This window comes from Caretta caretta, chromosome 10 (assembly GCF_965140235.1).
Source record: "Caretta caretta isolate rCarCar2 chromosome 10, rCarCar1.hap1, whole genome shotgun sequence".
NCBI classification, from domain to species: domain Eukaryota; kingdom Metazoa; phylum Chordata; order Testudines; family Cheloniidae; genus Caretta; species Caretta caretta.
Genome location: NC_134215.1, coordinates 51022890 through 51049943, shown reverse-complemented (window position 1 = coordinate 51049943; position 27054 = coordinate 51022890). Strand labels below are relative to the sequence as shown.

At 41.7% G+C, this 27054-nt stretch overlaps 1 protein-coding gene across 1 annotated transcript; it reads left to right on the top strand.

Annotated features, from left to right (window-relative positions):
• The first annotated feature begins 13474 nt into the window (after positions 1 to 13474).
• CRABP1 (cellular retinoic acid binding protein 1) lies at positions 13475 to 26673 on the top strand. Its single transcript, XM_048867426.2, has 4 exons — positions 13475 to 13660; positions 14311 to 14489; positions 17477 to 17590; positions 26347 to 26673. Exons 1-4 carry the CDS (start codon positions 13591 to 13593, stop codon positions 26395 to 26397), a joined length of 414 nt encoding a protein of 137 aa, XP_048723383.1. The 5' UTR covers positions 13475 to 13590; the 3' UTR covers positions 26398 to 26673.
• The last annotated feature ends 381 nt before the right edge of the window (positions 26674 to 27054 follow it).

Below are 27054 nucleotides of genomic sequence, written 5' to 3'. Positions count from 1 at the left end.
CAGCTCATTGTGTAATTGTCTTTGGACTTTTCATGATTTCAAATGGCTTTTCTCTCTGTTTACCTGCTCTGACTCTTTTAATGTCTTGCAGTATTCAATCCCTTTAATAATAACAGTACGTAGCCATCGTAGTGACCAGTATTGTCTTATTGTTTCCTTGCATTCCCCCATCTATCTGTCTGTATCTGTCTCTTGTCTTATACTTGTGAGCTCTTTGGGCCAGGGACCATCTTTTGCTTCTGTGTTTGTACAGCATCTAGTACAATGGGGTCCTGTTCATGACTGGGGCTCACAGGCCTTATGATAATACAAATAATAATAATTAGTAAGTAATAATTCTGTGCTAGATTCTACCTCTCTTAATCACATAAAGTAGTACATTAGTCCTCAAGTAGTCCTGTTGATTTCAATGGGAATACTTGAGGAACTGGGTATTTACTATCCACTGTCAGTATGGGTGGGAGAATCTCACCCTCTATTATTATATTTAAAAATCCTCTCCAGATGACTTCAGTGGGACTGTTCTCAGCCCAGTCTACTCTTTCAGAACAAAGTAACAGGAACAGACGTGTCGACTTATTAACATCTGCTATGAATCAAGTGTATTGGAAAGAGCCAGTGGATAGAAGTCTTGACTACTAACATATCGATTTCCTCCTGTTTCCTAATAACTTGGTTCAGAAAATTATCAGGTAGACAAATTATATTTGAGTTTATTTGATTATGTTTAGAGAGAATTGCAATATTTCTCTGTAGCTGCTTCATTGTACATTCAAAGCCAGATCTAGAGAGAACTAAGTGGAGTATTGTTGGACCTATACACTGGTTTTATTATTCTTTGTTCTCTCCTCTTTCCACCTTACCCCAGCGATACCGTATTTGCAGTTGCTAGTAGTAGTTGTTCATGATAATGATAGAGCAGTTTCAAAAAATGAGCACTTAAGTGCAATTAAGTGAATTAGAAGCAATCATTGTGGCCCCAGCGAAGCAAACAAATGTTGAGAGATGATTGAAAGTAGCAGTTTTACTGAACAAAAAAAATTCCATAGAATCCATGATTTGGGATCTTTCTAGAGTAGCAGCTGAAATGCATTGTTCTGAATCTCTGCATGGTAAGAGAGAGCTGTGCTAGTTTTTGTTCTTATTGTTTGCACATTTGGTTTTGATGAAGATCTGTTTCTGTTGGTACTATCTATATTAGACTTTCAACATCGGCTTGTGTGGAGAAGATAGTGTGTAAAGATGATAGATCATTAAAGTTTACTTATAATTGTGGTTCTTGAAGAGTTAGCTTTCTAGTAACGTGGGGTGAAAGACCTGTGCATGTAGAATCTGGTGCAAAAAGGCTCATGTTCTTGGACTCTGTTGAAAGGCTATAGGTAAATAACTACCCACTCATTCTGATTTTTGTCCTTTAAGAATATTCCCCCATTCTGGCTGTGTTAGAAGTTCATTCACTAATGGCTGCCTTCTTAAATTGGTGGAAAAATATATTTATTTGATTTGTATTTTATGAAATTTGATATGCACTTACTGGAAATGATGTAAAGTTGGCCAGTTTTCATGACATTCAAATAAATTGTTGGAAATATGAATGCTGCTTTATCAAGCAAATCACAGTTACATGGGAAATTTGTTATTATTCCACCTGGGATTACATGATTGTGTAAATCAGGGAAAAGAGAAAATTAGAGAGACAGAGAATTTTGTGGATGAAGATTTCCACCTGTATTTTATGATGGAGAAATTTAGTAGATACTGATGCAGTGGCACATCTGTCTGAAATGAGCTGATCTTGGTAATACTGTTCCAAAAAAAAAAGAATCAATGGCTTCCTAGAAAAGCAAAACAGACTAGTATATGAGGTGAAAAATTCATTTTTGACATATTACATCTCAAGTATTTTGTGCCGCTGGCATTTGGAGATATTAAAATGGGATAGTCCCTGTCTTTTTTTATTTTCTTCTCCTATCTGACCCAAGGCTCATTCTGTCAACATGCCTTCTGCAGGGATGATGGAATTATACTTATTTCTGAAATTCTGTTTCCAAATGCCCCCCTCCTCTCTATCAAATTCAGAGTCTAGCACCTACTGTAAAAGTAAGATTTTTGTGTTGATAATTTTCTCTGCAAATAGCATCCTCTTGAATATGTATAATAAAGAGACATAGTTGGTTTGAAACCATATCAATTTCTTAAAATGAGTTAAAACCGTTTCAGATGCTTCACTTGTCCTGGGGTCTCCCTGCCACTGTTTTTGTGGTTTCACAATCACATTTTCCTAATTGGTTTTCTCCCCCCACTATTGAGTGAAAGACGCAGTGGAAGAAGCTGAATAATTGAGGCCATGATCATGCAAATGGATCCCTGTGAGTGACCCTTGTGCCCATGCAGAGCCCCACTAAAGTCATTGGGTCTCCACCCAAGAGCCAGGGTCTGCTCATACCAATCTAATTGCAGGATTGGGGCCTAAAGGACAAGCTAGGAGAAACTATTAAATTGACCATAGAGTAAAATGCACAGAGTAAAACTGTAAAAAATCAGAAGAATATTTTTTTCTCCAACTCCTTTCAGTTACAGTAATAAGTGTTTACTTACTTGATAACTAAAAATCAGATAGGAGTGTGATTTTTTTTTTAATTGATGGTGCCCTTTAAAGTGTAGCATTTTAATATGAACACAAAATTGAAATAAGAAATTAAACACTAGATCCTTATAATAGCAACAATCTTTATGATTCAGGATAAGAGATCAGGTTCTATTTATATTATTTTTATAAAAATCTAAATATTGACTCCTCCCAAGAATGAGAGAGTAGGACTGAGGAAAAATAACACAGATTCAAAAATTGCTCCAATAGGAAAGTTTGTAGGCTAGATGGCATTGTACAACAATTGTTTCCAACACTTTCACACTCTTTCTACACACACACAAAGCCTGTCTGACTTATCACCTGCTACCACGCCACATGATGTCTAGAGACTACAAAGAGTCAGTCAAGCAGAGTTGCTTCATAGCAAGCTGCCATATCAAGATTAAATGACCTTCCCTTTTCTGTTGCTGTCAGTGTTCAGGGCCAGGAAATGAAAGGTTTGAATCTATTCTCAAACCTGGGTGTTGATGTGCATCTGCTCTGCTATTGGACCTCTACAGCAGCAGCAAACAGTCTTTTAAATACAATATTCAGACCTATAATACACTTAAATCCATGGTGACGCCCCAGCTGGCTTTATACACTGTTTACATTCCATGTTGTATACATATTCAGAATTGCTAGACCATGGCTGACTTATTGGTGCAATGATCAGTCTTTTTATAATGCAAGACCCAAGCCAAATCATTAGTCACAAATCCTGCCAGGTGCTGAGCACCCCGACTCCCACAGTCATTAACTTCGAGTGATTCCATTGGTACTAATTGGGTGCAGGCTTTACTGGGATCTTCAGCTGTCTAACCTTTCCCTTTCAGCATGTCCCTCTTCCCTCCATTCTGCCCCCTCACTCCTCTCCTCTCCTCTCATTCTTACCTTTCCTTTCCTTCCATTTCAATCCGTCTGAATTCCACCATGGTAGTACACTTTCCCCTGACATAAAAATGCTTGCTGGAAGAAATGCCACTAGGTACTTAGTTGTGTTGGTTGCCTCCACCTCCCAAAATGTTGGAGATCCAACATGCCACATCAGATGCTTGCCATTGTACCTGCACCCTTTCCTTGCATCCTCCAAGGTCAGGAACTCCATGCAACGTGTGTGCCAGTTCACTTGGAACTGTGTCTCATTTCAGTCATATTGGACTCTGTTTTTCTGCTCTCACTCACATTGGGTAGGACCTTACTGTGTGCTAGTCCCCTTGACTCCAATCAGTGTGACTACCCACAGAGTAAGGTGCTACTCCAGATGAGTGAGTGTGGCAGAATCAGGTCCTTTATAACTGTTAAATAGGACAGAATTCTGAACCTTTGGCCAGCAGTAAACCTGCTTGCCACAATTATTAGAATATTAATACAGGGAATGCCTTGGAGGTTATTGTGAAAAGTACAAACTGTCCTATTGTAGCCGAAGGCACAGTTGTCTGAAGCAATGACTATATCAGTGTAATGCAAATCCAATCTAATAGTGAGTCATGAGGAGTTTGTATGTTTACAAGTCACCCTGACAGTAATGGTGGATTGTATATTTTTCAGTAGGCAGGAATAGTTATAATTAGCCAATTATAACCAATTAGTTATAATTATAGCCAATTAGGGCTAGTTCCATTTTCACACAAGGCAGGTATGGGGTTCACTTTTGTGCCAGCAAACTTCTCCCATGAACAACAGTGGTCAAAAATAATTCTGGGGGTTTTCACAGCCTGGCCCAATCCCACTCTCTGGATGGACACCAATCTGTTGTGAGTGGATCCAACAGCTGGCTCCCACGTGGTTCTAAACCCCCTGGGTCTGGGCAGTGACTGGTCACTGTTCCTAGTCTGGGCTTCCCAAGCACACTTCCAGGTGCAGACCCTGTGTCTGACACCCTTCTTGGGTAGTGAGGCCCTGCACTCTGCACCTAGAGCCCAGAACCAATACCACAGCCCTCCCAAACCCCAAATTGCTTAGACATGTTTCCCCGAGAATCCACCTGGATGTGGGAGCTCTGTCCCTGAAGGGTGTAACTAGAAAACTGGCAATAAAGCAAGGAACACAGGCTTATCAAAACAACTTTTTATTCACAAATACTTGACTCTTTAAAAAGCACAAGAGAATTACAGATCTGTGGAAAACAAGAAGCTCCTGAATGCAACCCCCTGGATCTGCTGTTGTCATACCTGTGCATCTGTGGTTTGGGCCAAGTCCTTAGACCAGGCAGCCCTTCTGTCCTTCTTGGCTTGGCCATCTTGCTTCTGAAGGTAGAATGGGTTCCTCCTGTCCTCTAAGAAGCAGCCTCCTTAAATTAAAGTCTCTCTTTTAGTCAATCTGGGCCACTGCATGTCTCCCAGCCATGTGCTCTGACTGGGGGATTCCAACACTCCGCCACCCCCACCCCACTTCAGAGACAGGTTTCTATGTAGAGCGAGTCCATTCAAAATCAATAGCACTGCTAGGGGAACCCCTATTGTTCCAGTAGGAAAGAACCATTCAATGCTGATGACCCTTGATTGCTCGGTCACAGCTTCTCGGACAGTGGATCCACGTAGTCAAGTCTCTGCTACAAAACTGATGCTCTAATCACAAGGAAGGTCATAAATGGTGTTCATAAAACAAAATGGAATTCCTAATTTGGCACAGACCTATCCCCAAACTGTCACAGATGCAAAGGAGGGTATGGAGAAGACAGAGGCAGGTGCAATTAGTTTTAGATGTGTACATGGATTTGCTTGTGCTGACAAAATAGTACTTGCTATTATTTGTGGATGCAAAATGGCAGAGCGATGTTTGTATAGCACCTAGCACAAAAGGGCCCTGATCCTGACTGGGCCCCTGGATGAGACTCTAATGTGAATAAGAAACAGCATTTCGGGTTAACACTGTATCTGTCGATAGGCCAAAAGTGTCCTTTGTGTGGAAGTATGCTTGATTGATGTACAACAGTATTTAACTATTATTCTCTGGTAAAGAAGGGATTTGGCTTTTAAAATGTTCAGATTATTCAGATTCCTCTTTTAAAATTGATTTCTAAAGCCACAAACAAGATAGTAAATGTACTAAACAATCAAACAGTCTATCCTATACAACATTCACATTGCCTTGATTCTATGACCAGAGGAGCAGACTCTGTTGCATGGTCTGGGAAGCTCCAGAAATTTCTTGTGAAATCATATCAGCGCAGATTCGTTTTAAAAAAACTGGAGAAAATTTTTTGATTTTTTGTTGTTGTTTCTAAATGATTTTTGGTTTTGAAATTTAATTTTATTTAAACACTTTTAAAACCAACTCCAAACGATTTTTTTTTCTGAATTTCATTTAGTGTATGCTGAAATTTTGGCTTTTCCATCTCCAGTGAAATTTTTCATGGGATGGAAAATCCATTTTCCTGCTAGTTCTGATTACAGTACAATTACAGCATTACAGTAAAATAACCACTTAGTCTTCTCATGTGGTTCTCTCCAGTTGTGTTGCAAATACCCTCCCAGAGTCAATACAAAATCTCACATCTTCCTACGGCTAGAGCTGATGTCTTTACCTAATAGATTTTACTTACCCATTGAAATTGCACATTACTAGTTTCTCTTCACTCTCCCATGAAAGTGGTTTGCGCCACTGTAGATTCACAGCCTCCTTCAGCTCCCATTGAAGTCAGTTGGAGTCTTTCCACTGACTCCATTACCTAAGCAAAGATATCTTCCTTTGGGTTCTCACTCTCTTTTTCTGGTCAGCTGGAAGAAGTCATGTGATCCTTTTGTCTGTGGAGACAAAGATCTTTTGACAGGTTTCAGAGGAACAGCCGTGTTAGTCTGTATTCGCAAAAAGAAAAGGAGTACTTGTGGCACCTTAGAGACTAACCAGTTTATTTGAGCATAAGCTTTCATGAGCTACAGCTCACTTCATCGGATGCATACTGTGGAAAGTGTAGAAGATCTTTTATACACACAAAGCATGAAAAAATACCTCCCCCCCAATCTCCTGCTGGCAATAGCTTGTCTAAAGTGATCACTCTCCTTACAATGTATATGATAATCAAGTTGGGCCATTTCCAGCACAAATCCAGGTTTTCTCACCCCCCTCACACACACACACATCTGAGACTCATCTGATGGTCTGGTGAAATCTACGTTTTATGGACTCTCCGGCATGCTGCATGGCCTAGGTATTCATCTAGGGAGAAATTCACCACTGGGTAGACAGTCAGCACATGCACCACTTCAGACCCACATAACCCCAATAAGTGGTGAACAAGCCTTGTGCTGGTTCTCTACAGGGATGACTTTCACCCTCCAGCCATTCCTGAATAAGGATATGGGAAGGGAGGCTCTTTCCTTTGTGGGCTGGAGGTGCACTTACAAGTATGGAGGTGCACTTACAAGTATGGGGGTGCACTTACAAGTAGCACTTCAGCTTTCTTTGTTGGCCAGATAGACAGAAACCAGCTCATTTGGAACCCGGTGAGTCTGATCTCAGTGGTCTACTGACATAAGCTTTAAAAGGGCTGTCTACTGAAAATCTTTATTTAGATGTTGGTCATAAAGCAATAATTATGATTCTGCATCAGCAGTTTGACTAAATGAAGTATCTCAGCAGTTCCGCAGAATTCTGCTCCCCCACATGCTCCCCTACAACAAGCCCGTAGCCCTTAGAGGTCGGTGTCTTTGTTCATGCTAACCAACCCAACCTCTAACTCAAGGACACCCAACTCAGCGCTGGTATTCTGGCTGCCCCCTGGAAGGCTCTGGCAGTACTGGAAGAGCAGCGGTGCTGCATCTCCGTGCCGATGTGCATGAAGAGAGCTGGCAGAGGAAGCTTGTACTATGCCTGCAAGCGTTAAGCTAGCTCTAACCAGTGCTATCAGCCCTTTACTGTCTTGGACTCTGAAATTCACTAACCACCCCCTCCCGTTTTTTAAGCACATTATTTACCCAGCAGACCATAACAGCTCTATTTAATTATGTAAATAGGTTTCCTTAGTCTTACAAAATCATCTTTTAAAACTGACAGACTGTAAATGCTCTTTCAAAATCATTCTATTCTGCCTTGTTAACTTTTGCTTTGTTTAACCCAAGGATTGTTGGTCTGATAGACAGACAGAGAAACAGCTCCTTTGGAGCCCAGCAGTCTATGGTCTCAGTGGTTTTCTGTGCATGTTTGTTAAACAGGATTCCTGCTAAAAATTATTAGATGTTGGTCATATATTACTATGACTCTGCATCAGCTCCCTCTCCAAAGCAACTCAGCAATTTGTAGTTGTTTCTCCTAGATTGTGAACTTCATGGAAAGACTCCTCCAAATTGCTAGTCTGGGAAGGGGACTGGTCCTGATTTTCCTCTCACTTGTTTTACACTACTGTAAATCAATTGCCTTCAACTGATTTACTCTGGTGCTGATCCAGCAAAGCACATAAGTGCATGAGCAGCTCCCTGGGACAATTCATGCTTAAAGTTAAGCATGTGCTTAAGTGCTTTGCTGGATCAGGGCCAGAATGCTCAGGCTCTTGTGAGACTGAGCACCAAGTGAGAAGAGAATCAGGGTCCCTGTTCTTAAGGTTGAAAGACATAATATAGTAAGGGCAGTACATTGTATTTTATTTTATAAAAACATATGCAATTTCATTGTATTCCCCTGGCAGGAAAGGGAGGAGACAGAAGGAGCAGGTGGCCAGTTTGAGGCCTGACTTTGGGAGAGAATAGGGGTCAACTGCATTCCTGTTGGGGGAGGAGGTGACATGGGGAGAATACTGGGAAGATCATAGCCATGAGTGTACATAATCACATTTATTTTTCCATTCATAGTGTAGGCTTATAATAGTATTTTAAACTGATGGACTTTTTACTGTTCAAGCTCTAGCAGTGCAGGGATCCATCCACCTTGCTGCAATAAGAATTACATTGGGGGTGGGGGGAATCTCTCCAAGTGTTTTAGCTCAGGGAACAGTGGGTATCCTGTCAGCTGATGCTAAACACAAAACTAATGATGCAGTGACATTTTAATGAGTGTGTAATAGACAATACAAGGCAGAACTGCAGAAATGCTTTTTATTCCGCATACATTTATATTACATTTCATCTATTGTCACGCTGGGAGCCCCATTGTAAATTAATTTGGCAGATAAATTTACGACAGCAATTTGCCTTCCAGATGTATAATTTATTCATGTCCGAAATAATTTATTATATATTCCCTCAGACCAATCTTTTTTTCTGGTACCACCTTAGTAAATAAAATTTATTGTTTCCACTGAGCCTTATGTGACTTTGCAGTGGTCGGTCAATAACCACAGGGGGATAGTTTTGGTCACATTATTGGTCACTTATTTGGATGGATGATGGAGTACCTTGTCCCATCTGTACATATATTACTTTCTTTTGTCTTAGGGGCACTTTTGGGAAGATTAATTAGGTCCATCTGCAAGGAAAGATCAGCCTTAGGGATTCAGGTATCTAAAATAAATGCCAAGGGGAAGAACTGCTGAAGGAGACACTTCGAAAATCAAAGCTATTTTCCACGACGTTAATGGGGAAATATATCTATATAGATTGAAAGAAAAATAAACCTGCTTCTTAATCTGGGTCATTTTAACACCAGCATGATAAATGCCTCTTATAGACGCTGTGCTAGGGTAAGGATCTGTGCACCTGGTTAGAGTACATGGGCCATATTCTCAGCTGTATGTCAGCATAGCTCTACTATTGTCCTTGGAGCTACCCCCAGTTCGCATCAGCTGAGGATCTGAGCCATTAGCTGTCAAATATATTCAAGGCGGCTTGTAAACTGATCAAGATCCATGTGTATACACCTTATTTAGCATGAGCTGAATGCAAAATACATAAAATTTGCTGCAACTTAAGTAATAGCTAACTGCATAGCTTGGCCAGTATAAGCTGGGCTCCATGTACTCTGCAGCATGGGATCAACTTCTGGAGCATCTAAATAACAGGGAGGAAAAGGCAAAGGACCATTTTTCTCAGCAAGGCTCAGCCATATTGTGGACTTTCGAACATGGTAAAAGCATTGTATTGCTTGAAGGGCATTTTGTTAGAATGAAATAACTGTACTTGTAGATTTGGGGCCACATTCTGCCCTCATTTACATGAATACTACTCCTATTGACTCTGAAGTGAATCAGTGAAGACAGTGGAATGTGAGGAGAAGGAGATTAGAAAAGAGAATAAGAGAGAAAGGGAGGAAGTAAAGGAATTAAAAGGGAAAGGAAAAAAGCACGAAAGAAGGAAAGCAAAACAAAAAGCAAGAAGGCAAGGGAAAATGCCAGGCAGCATTTGATTTCAGTGTCCCCTCCACTTGGAGAATATTTGAGGAGGAGGATAAAATTTGCTCTGGAAATGCTGATGCCTGTCTCCCTCTCTGTGCTATGAACAAAGCCTCTTCATTCTCAAATCTGGGCAATTCACAGGATGTCTGGATCTTTTGGCTTAATTCTACAGAGTTGTTGATCCCACATCGTACAGTACTTCAAGGAAATGGGGCCTTTTGTACAAATGAGATGCTTGCCTTGGAATGTGTATATATTGCCAGACAAAGCTGATTAGATCGTATATCTGGGCTTTTGTTTTATGAAGGACACTATATAAATGCATAGGTACCCAGTAGCCTTTGGTCATGATTCATAGATACTAAGGTCAGAAGGGACCATTATGATCATCTAGTCCGACCTCGTGCACAACACAGGCCACAGAATCTCACCCACTCACTCCTGTGAAAAACCTCTCACCTATGTCTGAGCTATTGAAGTCCTCAAATCATGGTTTGAAGACTTCAAGGAGCAGAGAATCCTCCAGCAATTGACCCGTGCTCCATGCTACAGAGGAAGGCGAAAAACCTCCAGGGCCTCTTCCAATCTGCCCTGGAGAAAAATTCCTTCCCAACCCCAAATATGGCGATCAGCTAAACCCTGAGCATATGGGCAAGATTCACCAGCCAGATACCCAGGAAAGAATTTTCTGTAGTAACTCAGATCCCACCCCATCTAACATCCCATCACAGGCCATTAGGCCTATTTACCATGAATATTTAAAGATCAATTAATTGCCAAAATCGTGTTATCCCATCATAAAAGTGTAATTTATCCAGAAGGATTGACATCTCCATGTGTTGCTAATGCAAAATGGAGCCTTTAACTTCTAAGCCACTTGTTCTTTCAATACTGTTCCAATCTCTAAAAGTCATGACGCTCTGAAGGCTGTTTTGTGGTCTTCATGACATGGGTTGATGGCTTCAGTATATTATCTAGTAGACAAGTACCACATCCCCAGAACACTCACAACTAGCATCAATTGAAACCCTTGTTGGCAGTCTCAGCACAGCAGCAAAGGAATGAATGGGCATGGAAACTAAACTCCCCTCTAAAGAAAAAGACTCCCTCTGCCGCCTCTTCCCTCCTTCCCTTCCCCCAAAAAAATCTCTTGGCCAGTTTCTGCTCTCTGATACATGTGGCTGATTCCCATCTGCTTGGGTGGGAGCTACGCGTGACAGTTATCTTAGACAGCTAAGGCCCCAGTCCTGCAAACAGTGAGAAATGTGACTTATTTCAGAGTTCTCATATGTGTGATTCTGAATCCTGGATGCAAGGCTGTGTCACGTTACAGTGGAGCCATGCAGCCAGGGTGCTGAAGTTAAGGGATGAGGGAGGCTCTCCTGCACAGGTTCCTGGGGAACTGCTAGATTGCCTAGTGGACTGTGCAACCTTTCCCACAAAGGGGCAAAACCTGCCTGCTAGAGCTGCTCTGGAAATGCTTTGTGTCTCTTCCCCCTCCCCTCTCACAAAAAGAAGACAAAAATGAAAATGGTTTTCTTCAGTTTTCATTTTCACTGAAAAAAAAATAAATGCTGACATTTTTCAGGTTTTGGCCAAAATCTTGGTTGTTACCAAAAACTGGAAAAAAATGTTTTTGACAGAAGATGAAAAATGTAATCACAAATGGACATTGCTCACACAAACTTCCATCCTGATTGGGGAAAAAAATCACCACATTATTCTTTGAAAAAAATGTTGTGGACAAAAAGCGTCAACTAGTTCTATTGATTTCCCTTCGAAGAAACTACATCTAGAAGGAAAATATCTGTAGAAAACTGACCAAATGCAGACATATATTCAGCCCCCTCCTGCAGTCCTTACTTGGGCAAAGTTCCCCATCAGTTTCACCTGCGGAGGGCCTGCAGGATCAGCCTAGTCTGTGACTGGTGACTCCCCATTTCTAGACATTTGTCCAGTTGTGGACACTTGCTTTTAAATACTCCAAATAACCAAATTATTATTCTGAATTTTTCAGAATCAACCAAACAAGGGAAGAGTAGCTGTGAGTGTGCTATGAAACGGGCTCAGCCAAGTGGTTTGCATAGTAAAATTGCATCAGGCACAGTTGTGGGTCAAACTCAAGAGTCCTTTCTGCATCATTAGAATGTATTATTATGGGAAGGAGGTCTGTAAATAACAGCATGCAGTCAAATCTTGCTCATTTTACTTATAAGACAAGGTGGGTGAGGTAATATCTTTTATTGGATCAACTTCTGTTGGTGAAAGAGACAAGCTAGCTTTGGAGCTTACACAGCACTCTTCTTCAGGTGTGGGCTCTGTGTAAGCTCCAAAGCTTGTCTCTTTCACCAACAGAAGTGGGCCCAATAGAAGATATTACCTCACCTACCTTTTCTCGATAATATCCTTGGACCAACACAGTTACAACAACAGTGCAACATTTTACTCATGTGAGTAGTCCCATTACACTTATAAGGTGAGCAGGCTTGGGCCTGGTATGAGAGAGAGAAATCTTCTTTTGCTCTTCTGATACCTAGGAAATGGAGGGATTAAAAGCAGCAGCTATGGAGAAGGAAGCATGAAAGACCTCAGACAATACTTATCTCCTGAATACTGTATAGATACACTTTACCAAACTCATCTCTCTTTCAAATACATGGGAAATAGCCTGTTGTGATGCTTTTTCAAAATGTGTGATTCTGCAATGGGCGCTGCAGTTTCTGATGCAGCTGGAATAATTTCCAGTTCTTCAGATCTTGCTCTGCCGTTTCCAAAACTGCATGAAGACACATGGGAAAGGGAGACATTTTGGCAGTGAGTAGTGGATTAATTTCTGTTACTACCCTAGGCTAACTTAACCTAGGTGAGTAAGAGTGATTTGATGCTTGATTGTATGGAGTCTCATGGATGGGATGGGTATTTATTTAGACCAGAGGGAATAATGGATTTTTTCAGTTTAGGGACCAACTGAAAAATCTGGAAAAAGAAATTGTTGGTTTGTTTTGAACTGAAACTGAATTTCTTTAGTTCTCACTGAAACAAAAAACCAGGGAAAATTGGTTTGTGTTTGGTGTTTTGGGTTTTTCTGAGGTGTGTTTCACCCTTTCCTTGTTTGTAAGTAATTAGCTACATTTCTGAGTCAAGGCCCATTTCCGTGTCTAAGTTTTCTGGACCAGAAATATTTGGTCAGGTTCATCCCCTTACACCAGCATGTGTTTGGCGCATGTGCCTGCAAGACTGCAGGATTCTAAAGGGACCTTTCCCCCTTTGGGAGGCTGAGGAGCTGGCACTGGAGGAAGTAATGTGTCATTCTGGCTATACCCTGCCTGCCTCCCTGGACAATGCCCCAGTTAAAGTCCATCCTGGGCACTGTTCCTCTGCGGACCCCCCTCTGCCTCTTGCTCCTTTCAATAGCTGGTGAATCTCTAGCCGGCTCCCAGCTGCAGGGCGAGTGACAGTTGGGGTCTCCCTTTGGGGAGCCCCAGGAGGTGGCTAGCTGGCTGAAGGCAGGGCGGGCTGATGGATGGATGGATGCTGCCGAGTCCCACGGGAGGAGAGGTGGAGGGGGGGGAGTGACTCACACAGCCAGCGCTTCAGCCCGCCCCGCTCACAAGGTGCCGGAGCTGAGAGCAGCCAGAGCCCGGGACGCTCCCTCCTGCCCCGCCGCCGCGCACGCCCCGCCGCCTCCGACATGCCCAACTTCGCCGGCACCTGGAAAATGAAGAGCAGCGAGAACTTCGACGAGCTCCTGAAAGCGCTGGGTAAGGAGCGGGCGGGGCGCGCGTCTGCCCGGCGCCGGCAGCCGGGACACGGGCTGGGGGCTGCGCCGGCGGGGCAGGGACGCAGCCCGCTGCCCCGGGGAGTTAGCAGCCAAGTCAGCCAGTCTGCAGCCGCGTGGCTCGGCCCCGGGTGCCGGCTGCCTTCTCCCCGGGGGCGCGGGGCTGCGGAGACCTCGCCGCACGGGGCGGCTGTCCGAGGTGCTAGCCTGGGAAGCGACGTGCCGCCAGCAGGTGGCTACCAGCCCGCCCGGCCCATGGCGAGCCGCTCCGCCCAGCCTCGCGCCCCAGGCATTGCCGTCATGGGCCGTGCCAACCTGTCCGGGGTCGGAGTGATTAACGCACCTGCAGGGCTGTGCCGAACGCCAAGCCATTCCTGCCAAGCCTGCTGCTAAACGCCGTCACATTCCTGAACCCGAGGAGCCGGGGCAGACCTATTCGTCCCACTGATTAATGCCACGTTCATAATTAATAGGGCCACCGTTTCACGAGCGATCCCGCTACTAAATGCAATGCTCTTAATCACAGCGCCAGAGCGGTTAACGGCGCACCATGCCCTACCGCAGCGCGGTGCGCGGTGCTGGAGGGGCACGGTTAGGTTAATGCTCTGCTTCCTGGTCTCCCCCTCTGCCCAGGTGTCAATGCGATGCTCAGGAGAGTGGCGGTGGCAGCCGCCTCCAAACCGCATGTGGAGATCCGCCAGGACGGGGACCAGTTCTACATCAAAACGTCTACCACCGTCCGCACCACTGAGATCAACTTCAAAGTAGGGGAGAGCTTCGAAGAGGAGACTGTGGATGGCAGAAAATGCAGGGTAAGGGCGAGGGAGAACTGTGTGTGTGTATGTGTGTATACAGCCTTGGCTGATGGTGTTTTCCCAACAGAACCCCACTCACCTACCCTGGTAATGGGAGTGGAGTAAGAGTCTGAATAGAACACAACAGACCAGAGGTATGATCCAGCAACGAGACAGCTTCCCCTGTGTCCTAGGAAAAGCCCTTTGCTCTCCCAGGGTGGATTTATCTGAGATCTCGGTAATTTTTATATGCGGCAGATAGATACATTTCCACTGGCTCAAGACAATGGCATTGCCGATTTACTCCTTTACTCGGTCTTCTCTGCCTCCTCCATCCCTAATCTGAACTGTTTGGTTTTTGGCCTCAATCTGGCATTGTTCCTCAGGGAGGGCAGTTTAAAATTAAAAGCAGCAAAAAATATCAGGTCCTGAAGTAAGAGCTCAAGATGATTTTACACAATTCTTCTCCCTAACCCTTGCATGCAGAAATTTTTCTGATTGCTTTTCCTTCTCTCTATTTTAACATGTCCCTAGTGGTGAAAGAGATTTCTTGATGTCTGTCTGTTACCATAACAACACACTGTGGATGAGCAACTAAGATCTCTGTCTTGAGTGCTGTGCAGGATTTAGTGGCACAAACTTGCTCATAACTTTTATCCTAAAACAAAACAGGCTAGGTCTCAAATAAGAATTGCAGGATATTTTTAGCTTTTTCCGGACATTCTTTTATCATAGTTCAAACATATATCTTAATTTTTTGCATAGATATTAATTGCTTGTATCTTTGATCTAATATTGTATCGTGATACTTAATTTTATGTAAACTTCAACGGCTGTCAATTGTTATTACACCACTTTCTTTGTTCAGCGTTATCTTTGAGATGCCTCATCTGTTTGTTTTGGTTTGGTTATTACACTTTACTCTGATGAGAAACTCTGGGCCTGATGTTTCCATTGCTTTGTACCTTGTATAGTCATTTACACTTGTGCAAAGTGGGTGTATAATACTACATTCTGATTTAGTTGCAGCTTACATCCAATTTACACTTATATGAATACACAAGACATAAGGAAATAGAGAATTGGTACCTCTGTGGTGGCAGGAGGGGGTTGTATGAAAAAAGTTCACACAGGACCAGGTTCTGATGTCCTTTACTCTCACTGAGTAGCATCTTGTTTCCCAAGTAGTTCCACTGATGTCAATGACACTACTCATCAATGAAAGTGCTACTCAGTGTGAGTAGTGTCATTGATATCAATGGAACTACTTTCAAAGTAAGATGTAACTCAGTGCAAGTAAAGGATATCAGAATCTAGCCCCCTCCCCCCTTCCCAAAGTAATATTTTAAAAAGGCAAAATAGTAGCAAAATATTTCTGATCATCCCAGGACCAACTTCTGAGTTCATTTGCATTGATGTAAATCTAGAGTAACTTCATCAAGTTTAGTACAATTACTATGGATTTAAACTGGTGTAACTGGGAGCCTGATCCTGGGAGATCTTGAGCACCCGCAACTCCCATTGAATCTCTAGGATGAACAAAGCTATCAAGAAATATCTCACTGGTTTTGTTAATTTCTTTCTCTTGGTGAAAGTAAAATGGAATTTGATCATCCAGAACACACAAATATTTGACTCCATTTTAAATGAAAGTTTTATTGCTACATATGGAAAAACAATAATTATTGCTTTGAAAGTGGGCAAATTTTTAAAATGTAGTTTTCAGTAAAATGTTTTCCATGTGTGAAATTATATGAGTGAATTATATTGCTGAGCTCAGTAGAAAATTGAGCTGTGGCTATGATACAGAAATTGACAGAAAAATAACATCATAATATAGTTTGCAATACCCGACAAAATAGCTGAATGTTTATAGATCCTGAAACACTTTACAGGAAAAGAGGGTCTTATTCTGCAGTCTGACTTGATCTATTTTTCACACAAACAAATAAGGATTCAGGATAGTTGGAATGAAAAGCATAACATGTATAACTCTGCCATATTGGTTTTAAAAGGCTATAATTTTGAAAGAATCATTGTTCTTTATATAAAAGAAATAGCGAATTTTTATATAAAAGAAAACCTTTTTCCTTTGGAAAGTCAAGGAAATGTTGACTTTAATTTTTTTTTATCATCACAGACTAATGAATATCTCCCATGTGCTAGTTGTAAAGCGATTACTTGTACATTCATTATGGGGCATCCTTCTGCACAGCTGTTCCACTGCATTGTGGAATAATAATTCAACACTAGGAGGAAAAGCAGTGGAGAACCTGTGCTTGCCTGCTTGTTAAACAGTATGAAATGCCATGATTTCTCACCTCAAAATAGCTTTATAGTAATAATTCCAAGTGCTCTGAAAAAATGTCCTAGTGTATTTCAGTTTTCAGACCCTCCCCCATATTAATTTTTAAAAAAACCCAAAATATCCAAATTCTAGTGCAACTACTTTAATTTAGTTGCTGTGTACCCTGCTTGTTAGAACTATATGTTAAACATACAAGTAACCTGGAACAGTGCCATATAGAATAAAGATTATAAGTGGCAAGTACTGCATTATTTATTATTCCAAAATGTTACATTTGATTCTAGCTGCTTTTATGCCATGAGGTGGTAAATAACATGTCAGCTCATGCCAGATCTTTACAAAGATGCTAAGTTATTACATGTTAATAAATGAAGCTTCTCAGTTCTCACCATTAAAATTTTTATGAGAATTAAAGGACTTCTTAATTTGGATGCACGGAAATAAACACAGAGTTACGTTGAGAAGTCATATTTGAAATTATTCTTGTTAATTATATGTATATATCTCCAAAACATCCATCCCCAACCTTTGTTTTGATTTTACTGCTTTCTGTTGATATGCCTTTCTCCCTTGCTATTATCTACCATGTGTTGCTCTTTTACTGCAGCAATTATTCTCTGTAGTGTTCATTGTTGTGTCTCTCCCTCATGCTGCCAGGGAATATAATTAATGTTACTAATGGTTTTCTTGCCTGCAGAGTTTAGCCACTTGGGAGAATGAAAACAAGATCTATTGCAAACAAACTCTTATTGGGGGAGAGGGTCCTAAAACATACTGGACTCGGGAATTAGCTAACGATGAGCTGATTTTGGTAAGACCCTTTCACCCTTCCAGTGCATACATTGTACTAATAGGTTTTGTTGCTATGTAATCGGACTGTTACTTTTTTCCATTAATTATTGTGAAACACGCTGCTTTATATTAAATGCATTTGAAAGGCCAGGATGCTCCTAACCCTCTTTAGTGCAATTCACACACAATGACTTTTTTTAAATCATTGTTCTCCCAAATTATATCATGTTCTTCTGTTTTAACTGCCTCTAAACACTTAGTGGTAAAATAATCATAATGTGCTAAATCCAATTCTATAAATGCAAAGTAACTCCAGTAATTTCAGTTGTAATTGCAGATTTAATCAACGTAAGTGAGAGCAGAGAATTTGACCTAATTTCTGGAGAACTGCCTGCTTTGATTTACCTGGAAATATATCCTTTTCCTTCTCCTTTTTTTGGTACATGTGTTATTACATGCTTCTTATCACATGGTATATGACAAAGGAGTGCCTGGCATACTGTTAGCACTATATAACCTCCCTCCGATAAGCAGGAACATGTCACCACATCCTCTATCGCCTCTGACTCCCTGCTCATCTCTGAACTCCATTCAGAATTGCCCTCTATTTTCAAGATTCCTAGAATCGCTCTTTCTTATGTCTGAGCTCAACTATGTCCAGCTCCAATCAATCTGCTTCTTCAGTCCTTGTGTTCCCTCTGTCCACTCCTACATAACACTCCACACTCAGGCAGGAGCAGGTCAGCAGTTCTGCCTCATGTATCTGGAACTGGATCCCTCCACCTGAGCCAGTGAGGATACATCTACATAGGATACATCAAAGACCCGAGGCACAGCCACAACTGGACTGGGTCAGCTGACTTAGATTCGCGGGGCTCAGGCTGTGGGGTTAAAAATTGCTGTGTAAATGTTCAAGCTCGGGCTCGAGCCTGAGCCCTGGGACCTTCCACCCTTGCAGTACGGTGTAGATGTACCCGCAGTCAGATTCAGTCTATTTACTTCTCCTACAGTTGTCATCTTGGTACTGATATCCCTTCTCTGAATCTCACCTCAGTGCCCAGCCCTGCTACAACTGCAGCTGTGATCTGTAACTGACTAGAGACATGGTCACTTTAACTTGATTACAAGTATCACAGTTAAACTTGTGCCCACACAGTAGCCTTTCCAGAGTCCAGAGTCACTGCATTGCCTGTTTGTATCAGTGCATTCTGGGTAAATCCAGTAAGCTATCCCAAGGATGGTCCAGTGGTTAGAGCACTAGTCTCCACTGTGGGAGATCCAAGGTCAGTTCTTGCTCTGACACAGACATCCTGTGCAGCCATGGGCAAATCAATTAGTGCCTCTCTATGCCTCAGTTTGCTATCTGTAAAATGGGGCTAATAGCAGTGCCCTATCTCACAGGAGTGCTGTGAGGATATATACATTAAAGATTGTAAGGTACTCAGATACTACAGTGATGGGGACTATATAAGTATCTTAGATAGAGAGAACAGTACTTCAGCCAGGGAATAGAGTGTCTGGAGGACATGCTGTCTGGGATGGAGGCAGTCAACTGACTTATAGCACATACAACAATGGGGAGGGGATTTTTAGTCCAGAACACTGGGGCATACCTCTGCTCTTACGAAAGATATCAATACAATCTAACCTTCATGTAATCCAGACAGGAGCTCTGTTTTTTAAGATTTCATCTGAAAGGGGAAAAAAACAACAACAACAGATCTGACCCTGTGTAGACAAGAAGCTTTTAGAATGTTAAAGTTGTTATTTCAGATAGTGAGGAACAGTGTTTCTAGGAATGGGGTGGATGTTATTAGTGAAATCACACTGGTTTCCATAAATATGAATATCCAGATCCTTCTGTTTGTTCAACTCTAGTAAGCCTTTATGTTACCCAGATAGCTTAGGAAGCGGGGAGTTCTACCCTCTGTTTCATACCTTTTTTTCCCTTTTTTTTTAACTGATACAAACAGAATTTATTTCCAACTGTCATTTTTCCAACTCTCTAACAAAGCATTTTTGAATTTTGTCATCTAAGCAACCTACTCACGAGGCATTTGCAAAACCAAGGCCAACTCTTACAGTACAAGCAGGAGATCCGATTGTAATGCTGTCACCTTCTGCAGCCACGACACAAACTGACCCAACTGGGAAAGGAGAGTGAGGTTAAGAAACACAATATGGACTCATAGAATATAAGGCTAGAAGGAACCATTGTATTCAGCTAGTCTAACCTCCTCTATAACCAGAGGCCATAGGACTCCCCAGAATTAATTCCTGTTTCAACTAGAGCAGTGGTTTTCAACCTTTTTTCATTTGCAGACCCCTAAAAATTTTCAAATGGAGGTGCGGACCCCTTTGGAAATCTTAGACATAGTCTGCAGGCCCCCAGGGGTCTGCAGACCACAGGTTGAAAAACACTGAATTAGAGCATATTTTTTAGAAAAATATCCAATCTTGATTTAAAAAGGCTTTCTCTCTTGAAGGTTTTTGCTTGAACCATAATGACTGGGAGCTGAAATTCGCCCTGGTGCAATTTTCTGCAAGCAGCGGTTTAAAGCTTAATGTATCCCAGCTCCAACCTTCTTCTCAGGCCTCCCTCCTCTTCAACACCCCCTTCTCCTATAATCCTTCCCATAGCTCCCCAGTCAGTTTATCCCAGCTCCCTTCTAGCAGAGCTGGAGGGAGCCCCATTCCTGTGCGCCTTGGGGGTCTCTGCAGCTGGGATAGCTGCCTTGCATGGAGCAGAACCTGTGCTGTAGTGTATAAGCCATGCAGGGCTGGTGTCTGATCCTTTGAGAAGACACAGTTCTGAGTTTTTTCAGGTATAGCATCATACATTTCACACCAAGGTGAATTTTTTTTTTACATCTGTGTTTTGTGTTCCCAAAAATGATCTTTGCTCTTTGTTCATCTTAACTTGGGAAAGGTGTTATTGGTACGTCAAGAATAAATCTTGTTCGTCTAAGGCCTGATGGTCTATGGAGGCAGGATCAACCCCCTGTTTTGCAAAAGATCACGTTAACACTTTAAAACTCTTTTTTAAAAGATGCTTTCTCCAGTATTATTTATAGTAATCCCATTGGAAATGTGGCAATGGAGCCTTCATATTTAATAGCATTATTATTCTATATCACAGACTTATTAGTACAGGGTTTCTCAGAAATGTTAACATGGGGGGGTTCTTTGGTTTTGGGTTTTTTAAGTATTGAAAACTTGGATTTTAAATACTTTTGAATAAAAATGGATATAAAGGATTACATGGGATGTGCAAACAAAAAGGGAGGTGAGGAGGGAACTTGTCAAAGTTCAGATTTCTTACCTTGAGAGTATCCTTAACTATCCTTAACTTTAAATTAGACTACAGATACAGGGCCAGATTCTGATCTTATTTGCACGAGAACACTATTCACTAGAGTTATTTTGAATTTATATCAGTGTAATCAGGACCAGAGTCTGACCCAGCATATGTATTTCATGTACAGGTCTAAAAATGAAGATTTATGGTTGAGCTTATTTTAAAATAAGGTCTTTTTTCCTTACTTCCTAATTGTGAGTCTATTGTTTTTTGCTGTTATTGCGCTTTTCTGTGACCTTAATGAGCTGTCAATCACTCATGCAAATTAGGAGGGACAAAGGGTCTGCTCTTACCCAAAATTAAAGGTTGCTGCCTTCAAATATTAGCGGTTCAAATTAAATAATTTATCTTCTATCTTTTCTGTGTTGCTTCTTTCATGACTGCTCAGCCCCTTATCTGTATCGCAAATACTGTATAGTAGATGATTTCTGAAGCATGGCTTTAAAAAACAGCTTCAAACCAAATTTTGCACAGTTCACATGTCACACAGGGGTTCTCAGAATCAATTTTAGCAAGGGTCAAAGATCAGAAGTTTGAGGGGTCTGAAGCATTGTTTCTATTCCCCTTCCTCTCCCTGGAAAATTCATGCTATAGTTGATTAAAACTGGTGAACTGTGAAGCATAGATGAATGATTGAACATTTTTTAAATGATATTTCTGGATTCTGAAATTAAACATGGCAGGTAAGATGGTCCAACCCACATTGGAGAGAGATCGCACAGCTGAGTGCCAAAGTGTGTCTGTGTGGGTTTAAGCCTTGGAATTAAACCACTTAAAGGTTTAATGCTTCCTATATTTTAAAAAAGTCTGATCTTAAGTAATCAAGTGGAGGGTCTGCTCCCCAGGGCTTAATTTTTGCTGGGGCTTGCCAGTGCTGAGCCCCAACCTCTAGGCTTGGCAGTTCATAACTCCGGCAACTCTGGGCTTGCTGCATCAGTTATGAAAGTAAAAAAGATTGCTTTAGCCCCAGCACCTCTTTCATTACAAATTAAACATTGCTTCTCCCACTGAAGTCAATGCGGGTTTTGCCATTCACCTCAATAAAAGCAAGGTCAAGCCCAGAATCCAGTACCCATCCATGTTTAAGTACTGGAGATACCTAAAGCATTATTTGAATATGCATCCTGTTGTAATACCATTTGTAATACAGCTGACTGACTGATATAGGTATTTAATCATATAAGTTAGGAGATAGAGTTATCCATTGGATAGACAATTGGACTGCAAGTCAGGAGATCTGGCTTCTATTCTTGCCTTTGTCACTTCCTGTGTGACATTGGACAAGCCAACAATTTTCAAACTTGGGTATTCTAAACTTAGGCACCCAAATAAGTGGCCTGATTTTGAGAGGTACTGAGCATTGACTTTGATGGGCACTATAAATGGTAAAGAGGACAGGTCACTGATACAGAGCAATCTGACTCACTTGATAAGCTGGTAACAAGCAAATAATATATCTTTTAATACAGGTGAGTGTAGATGCATATATCTAGGAACAAAGAATGTAGGTCATACTTACATGGCGGGGGACTCTGTCTTGGGAAGCAGTGGCTCTGAAAAATATTTGGAGGTCATGGCGGATAATCAGCTGAACTTGAGCTCGCAGTGTGATGCTCAGGTCAAAAGGGCTCATGTGATCCTTGGATGCATAAACAGGGGAATCTTGAGTAGGAGTAGAGAAGTTATTTTATCTTTGTATTTGGCACTGGTGTAGCCTCTGCTGGAATACTATGTCCGGTTCTGGTGTCCACAGTTCAAAAAGGACGTTGCTAAATTGGAGAGGGTTCAGAGAAGAGCCACAAAAATGATCAAAGGATTAGAAACTAATGTTAGTGACACAGTCATAGACTCCAGGAGCTCAATCTATTTATCTTAACAAAGAGAAGATTATGGGGTGATGTGATCACAGTCTGTAAGTACCTTCTTGGGGAAAACTATTTGTCTGCTAGAGGGAAGAGCCCATTATCAAAGATATAACAAGATCCAGTGGTTGGAAGTTGAAGCTAGACAAATTCAGACCGTAAATCAGCTATATATTTTTAACTGTGGGAGTAATTAACCATTAGAACAATCTACTAATGGCTGTGCTGGAACCTCCATCACTGGCCATTTTTAAATCAAAATTGAATGTTTTATAAAAGATATGCTCTAGTTCAAACAGAAATTGTGCTGGGGACGTTCTACAGCCCACGTTATGCAGGAGGGCAGACTAAATGAGTACAATGGTCCCTTCTGGCCTTGGAATCTATGAAAAAGCTGTGGAAGTCTCTCTATTCAAGTACTGGGGACCTGAGCTAATGTCCACTGATGTCAATGGGAGCCCGTTCATGGACTTTGATGTGCACTGGATCAGGTCCTGGGTGAAATTACAGAGTGTGAATTGATGGATTATCTCATTCTGCCAGGAATCAGGGCCTGCAGCAGAGCCAGGCTCCAAGCAGCCTCATCACTAGAGCTGGCCAGCAGCAGGCTGCCTGACTGGCCATTCCATCTGATTGGCTGGCGGGGCTATGTTGTAATTTCTGAAATAATAAATTTAAGACACTATAATAATTTACACTTAGATACAGCACCTCCCCCAGCACTTTACAAACATTCAGCCTCACTGCACCCTTGTAAGGCGAGTTTTATCCCTATTGTACAGATGGGGAAAATGAGACAGAAAAAGGCTCGTGACTGTTTGCAGGTTATTCAGTGAGCTAGTGGCAGAATATATTAATATAAACAAAGTCTTGAATTCCACCTATTATGCTGTTATGTCTCGACAGAGCTGATTCCTGGATTCCTATGTTTCACAGGATAGCTCTCCTTTAAATTTGTACTTGCTAGACAGAAGCAAGAGACTGGTTAAAAGGCAATTATTTGGGTTTGGATCCAGATTAAGTTTAGATGAAAATTTAGGTTTGAAGCTTATGAGAAAGGATGGGAATATCAAAAACATCTAAGGGAATTGTGTGCCCAGTTCCCATTGATTACAATGCGTGTTAGGTGCCATGTTCACATGGGCCCTTTTGAAAATCCCACCTTTGTCATTAGCATTGGTTTCAGATTTGACAGTGCTGGACTCTTCCAAGATGCTTTTTGGAGATTTCAGCCCAAGACAGGCTGGACTGTCTGTCTCGATTTCTACCCCCTTGCATAATGGCATTCTTATGAGATCTGCTGTGCTGATGAGATTTCTTCCACATCTCTTCCAAACTAGAACCAAAACCTTAGGGGCAGATTCAGACGGAGAGACTCTCCTGTCTCCTCAAACCACTCCCCATCCCTAAATCCAATGAATTTTAGGGCAGGGGGTTGTGAGATTACAATCCCTCAATCTATCTGTACCTAATCTGTGGGTCTGGATCTATACTGTGCAGAAGTCTAGTCAGAGCTCTTCTGAGTCTCCATTAAAGTTTATTTTCCTCTGTCTAGGAACTGTTCTCATGGACCAGCACTGTGCAGAACTCAATGGGCGTTACATGTAGGGAAGGGCTTCAAGATCTGAGTTTCTTGGTAGTTTAGAGTGGAATGTTAAATTGATTTAAGGCTTGATTGTGCCATTCTTATGAAGAGGACCACTTATATGATCAGTCCTGTTGATTTTCATGGGACTTCTCACAAGACTAGATGCTCACCAATGTATGAGGTGTACAACTGTGTCCTTAACATGTATCTGTGAAGCAAAGTCATGTGTAACTTTAAAGAAAAGGAGTGCAGAAAGTATGAGTACATGTCCCTCCAACACATAACTTTCTCTGCTCAGCAATATGTTTTAATGCCATTTCACTAATAATGCTACTATGCTAAACTTTTAGGCTTTTCAAAATTTTCCAACATGGGTGCCTAAAGTTAACAACTTAAATCCACTTTAGGCACCTAAATAAGTAGCTCTACTTTCAAAGGGGCTGGAAATCAGACCACTTATTTAGGTGTCCAACTGTGGATTTAGGTGGCTAGCTTTAGGCACACAAGTTTTAAAAATATGAACTTTACCTATAAAATATAAAACATCAGAGCTAAAAAATGCAACACATTCCTATAGCATCTGAGAAACCACATAATCTAGACTGGCTCTTCAGGAAAGGAACAATGTCTAGCTCTGTTTGAAGGGTCATGTCAATGGCACCTGATAGGTGACTATTAGCAAGTAGTTTTCTAAATCCTGTGCAAACGTGTTTGATCTCTTTGCATGTGTAGCTAGGGAAGAAGTCTATAGGACTTTTGTCCCCTACCTCTTGCAGAGAATGTGTGCACAAAGTCAGTTTTATTTTGTTTTATTTCTATTAGTATTATTTTTATTCTAGTAGCACCTAAAGGCCCAACCCCCATTGTGTTGGGCACTGTACAAACATAATAAAAAGACAATCCCTGCCTCAAAACTCTTATAATCAAAATAAAATTGCTTAAAAACATCACAGTAATAAAACTCCTCGGGGGTACCATTCCTACACTCCTTTTTCTGGCATAGCTCCTGCTTAAGTTATCTGGCATGTGTGCATATTTTTGCAAATGTTGTCAGGAAGCCATGTTAAAGTGGGGTAAATCTGGTAGGGTATTAGTGCGCAATGCTGGATTATATGGCTGTGGGGAACTGGTTGAATCCTTTAACTGCTCATTTGCAGGGAATGAGTTTGCCTCAGACAGATTCCGAGTCGATAAGTGTCCATGTCAGAAAACATCAGCAGAATTGGCAAGTTTATTGGTAGACTCAGCAGAGGGGCCGAGGATCGAATGGGCATTGCAAGGAGACTAAGCTACCCTCTCACTCCCAAAGGAGAAAGCTCCAGGTCAGGGTCAGGACTCCCCGTCAGAGCAGTGTGGGGATACTCACATTGATGCTGTCTACACTACAGCTGGAAAAAGAGGATTTCAGTCTGTAGGTCTGTCACGTCAACATCTTGCAGCAGCATTATCCAATTACAGGTTTTATATATATAGTGGTATATATGGACCAGATCTTCAGCTGGTGTAAATCAGCATTGCTCCATTGATCACACTGGAGCTACACTGATTTACACCAGCTGAGGAACTGGACAGCTAAGCAGTCAGTCTTGTACGTGCAGTCAATCTGATCTGAATCCCACCCTAAGCACCCTTAATTCAGACAAAGCCATTCAAAGATTGTGACTGTTTTCAAATATAAAAACCTAGTACATTCCAACTTCTCTTGCCATTCACAAATGCATGCCAAGAAACTGTAGAAAAATTATGAGGTTCCAGGCTATTTATCTCTCTGACAAACTTCGTGTCTGGGAAAGAGAACCACCTTCAGTATATTACCCTTTCAAAACTTACGTCTTTGCTTCTGCAAAGTTACAATTTAATGTCTGCTATACCACTAGCTACTGTGGTAAAATTAACATACTCCTGAAAAATTGTATGTAATTTTTGCCTATTACCTCTCTGCTGATTGATTTCTGTTTCTTTTCAAGACTTTTGGTGCCGATGATGTTGTGTGCACAAGAATTTATGTAAGAGAATGAAGAACACCAATTGACTTGTCATCTGGGATGGAGTGGAGGATTAAGAGGCAGCCGTTGTGAGAAATCCTGCATAATGAATATCTATGTGTACTGTTACTAATGCAGCATTGTATGTGACCAAGTGTGTCATATCAGAATCCCTATCTGCTAAGTGTATTTTGCTTTTGTTTTGCATAACAAACATTGTTCCTTTTGACTCTTATGCCGTCACTTTTCAGTCTACTTTGTATTTTGTAGTTACAAATTTGTATCAGTTATTAAATTTATTGGGCATAACTCACAGCTGTTTTGTTAGTTGTTCTGGATTGAAAGCCCAACAAAACATCTAGGGCTAGTATGGGCCAACTGGACACAGCCCCATGTTGGGGGCAGTGCAGCGTCCCACTGACCCTGGGAAGTGCTGGAGGCTCTCTGCATGCCTTCCAGAGCTCCCCAATGTGTAAGGGGAGTGCACAACTGGTCCCCCTTTTTAAGGGATACAGCATGCTCCCGCAGAGCCATGGCTCTGCTTACTCTCTACCCCTCCACACCCCCTCTAGGGTCACCATGAGGGAACAATCTCTATGCTGCTTTGAGTGGAGGGACTGCCATTCTGTTGCAAGCCATGCAGTGTGGGGAAAGCTCATCCCACTACATTTCCACAATAGAGCTAGGCAG

What these genes read in the sequence shown, in the direction of transcription:
- CRABP1 (XM_048867426.2), top strand. Translation starts at nt 13,591, where the DNA reads ATGCCCAACTTCGCCGGCACCTGGAAAATGAAGAGCAGCGAGAACTTC. An exon ending in CGAGCTCCTGAAAGCGCTGG is followed by an intron (nt 13,661 to 14,310) that starts GTAAGGAGCGGG and finishes CCCTCTGCCCAG; the next exon opens with GTGTCAATGCGATGCTCAGG. An exon ending in TGGATGGCAGAAAATGCAGG is followed by an intron (nt 14,490 to 17,476) that starts GTAAGGGCGAGG and finishes TCTTGCCTGCAG; the next exon opens with AGTTTAGCCACTTGGGAGAA.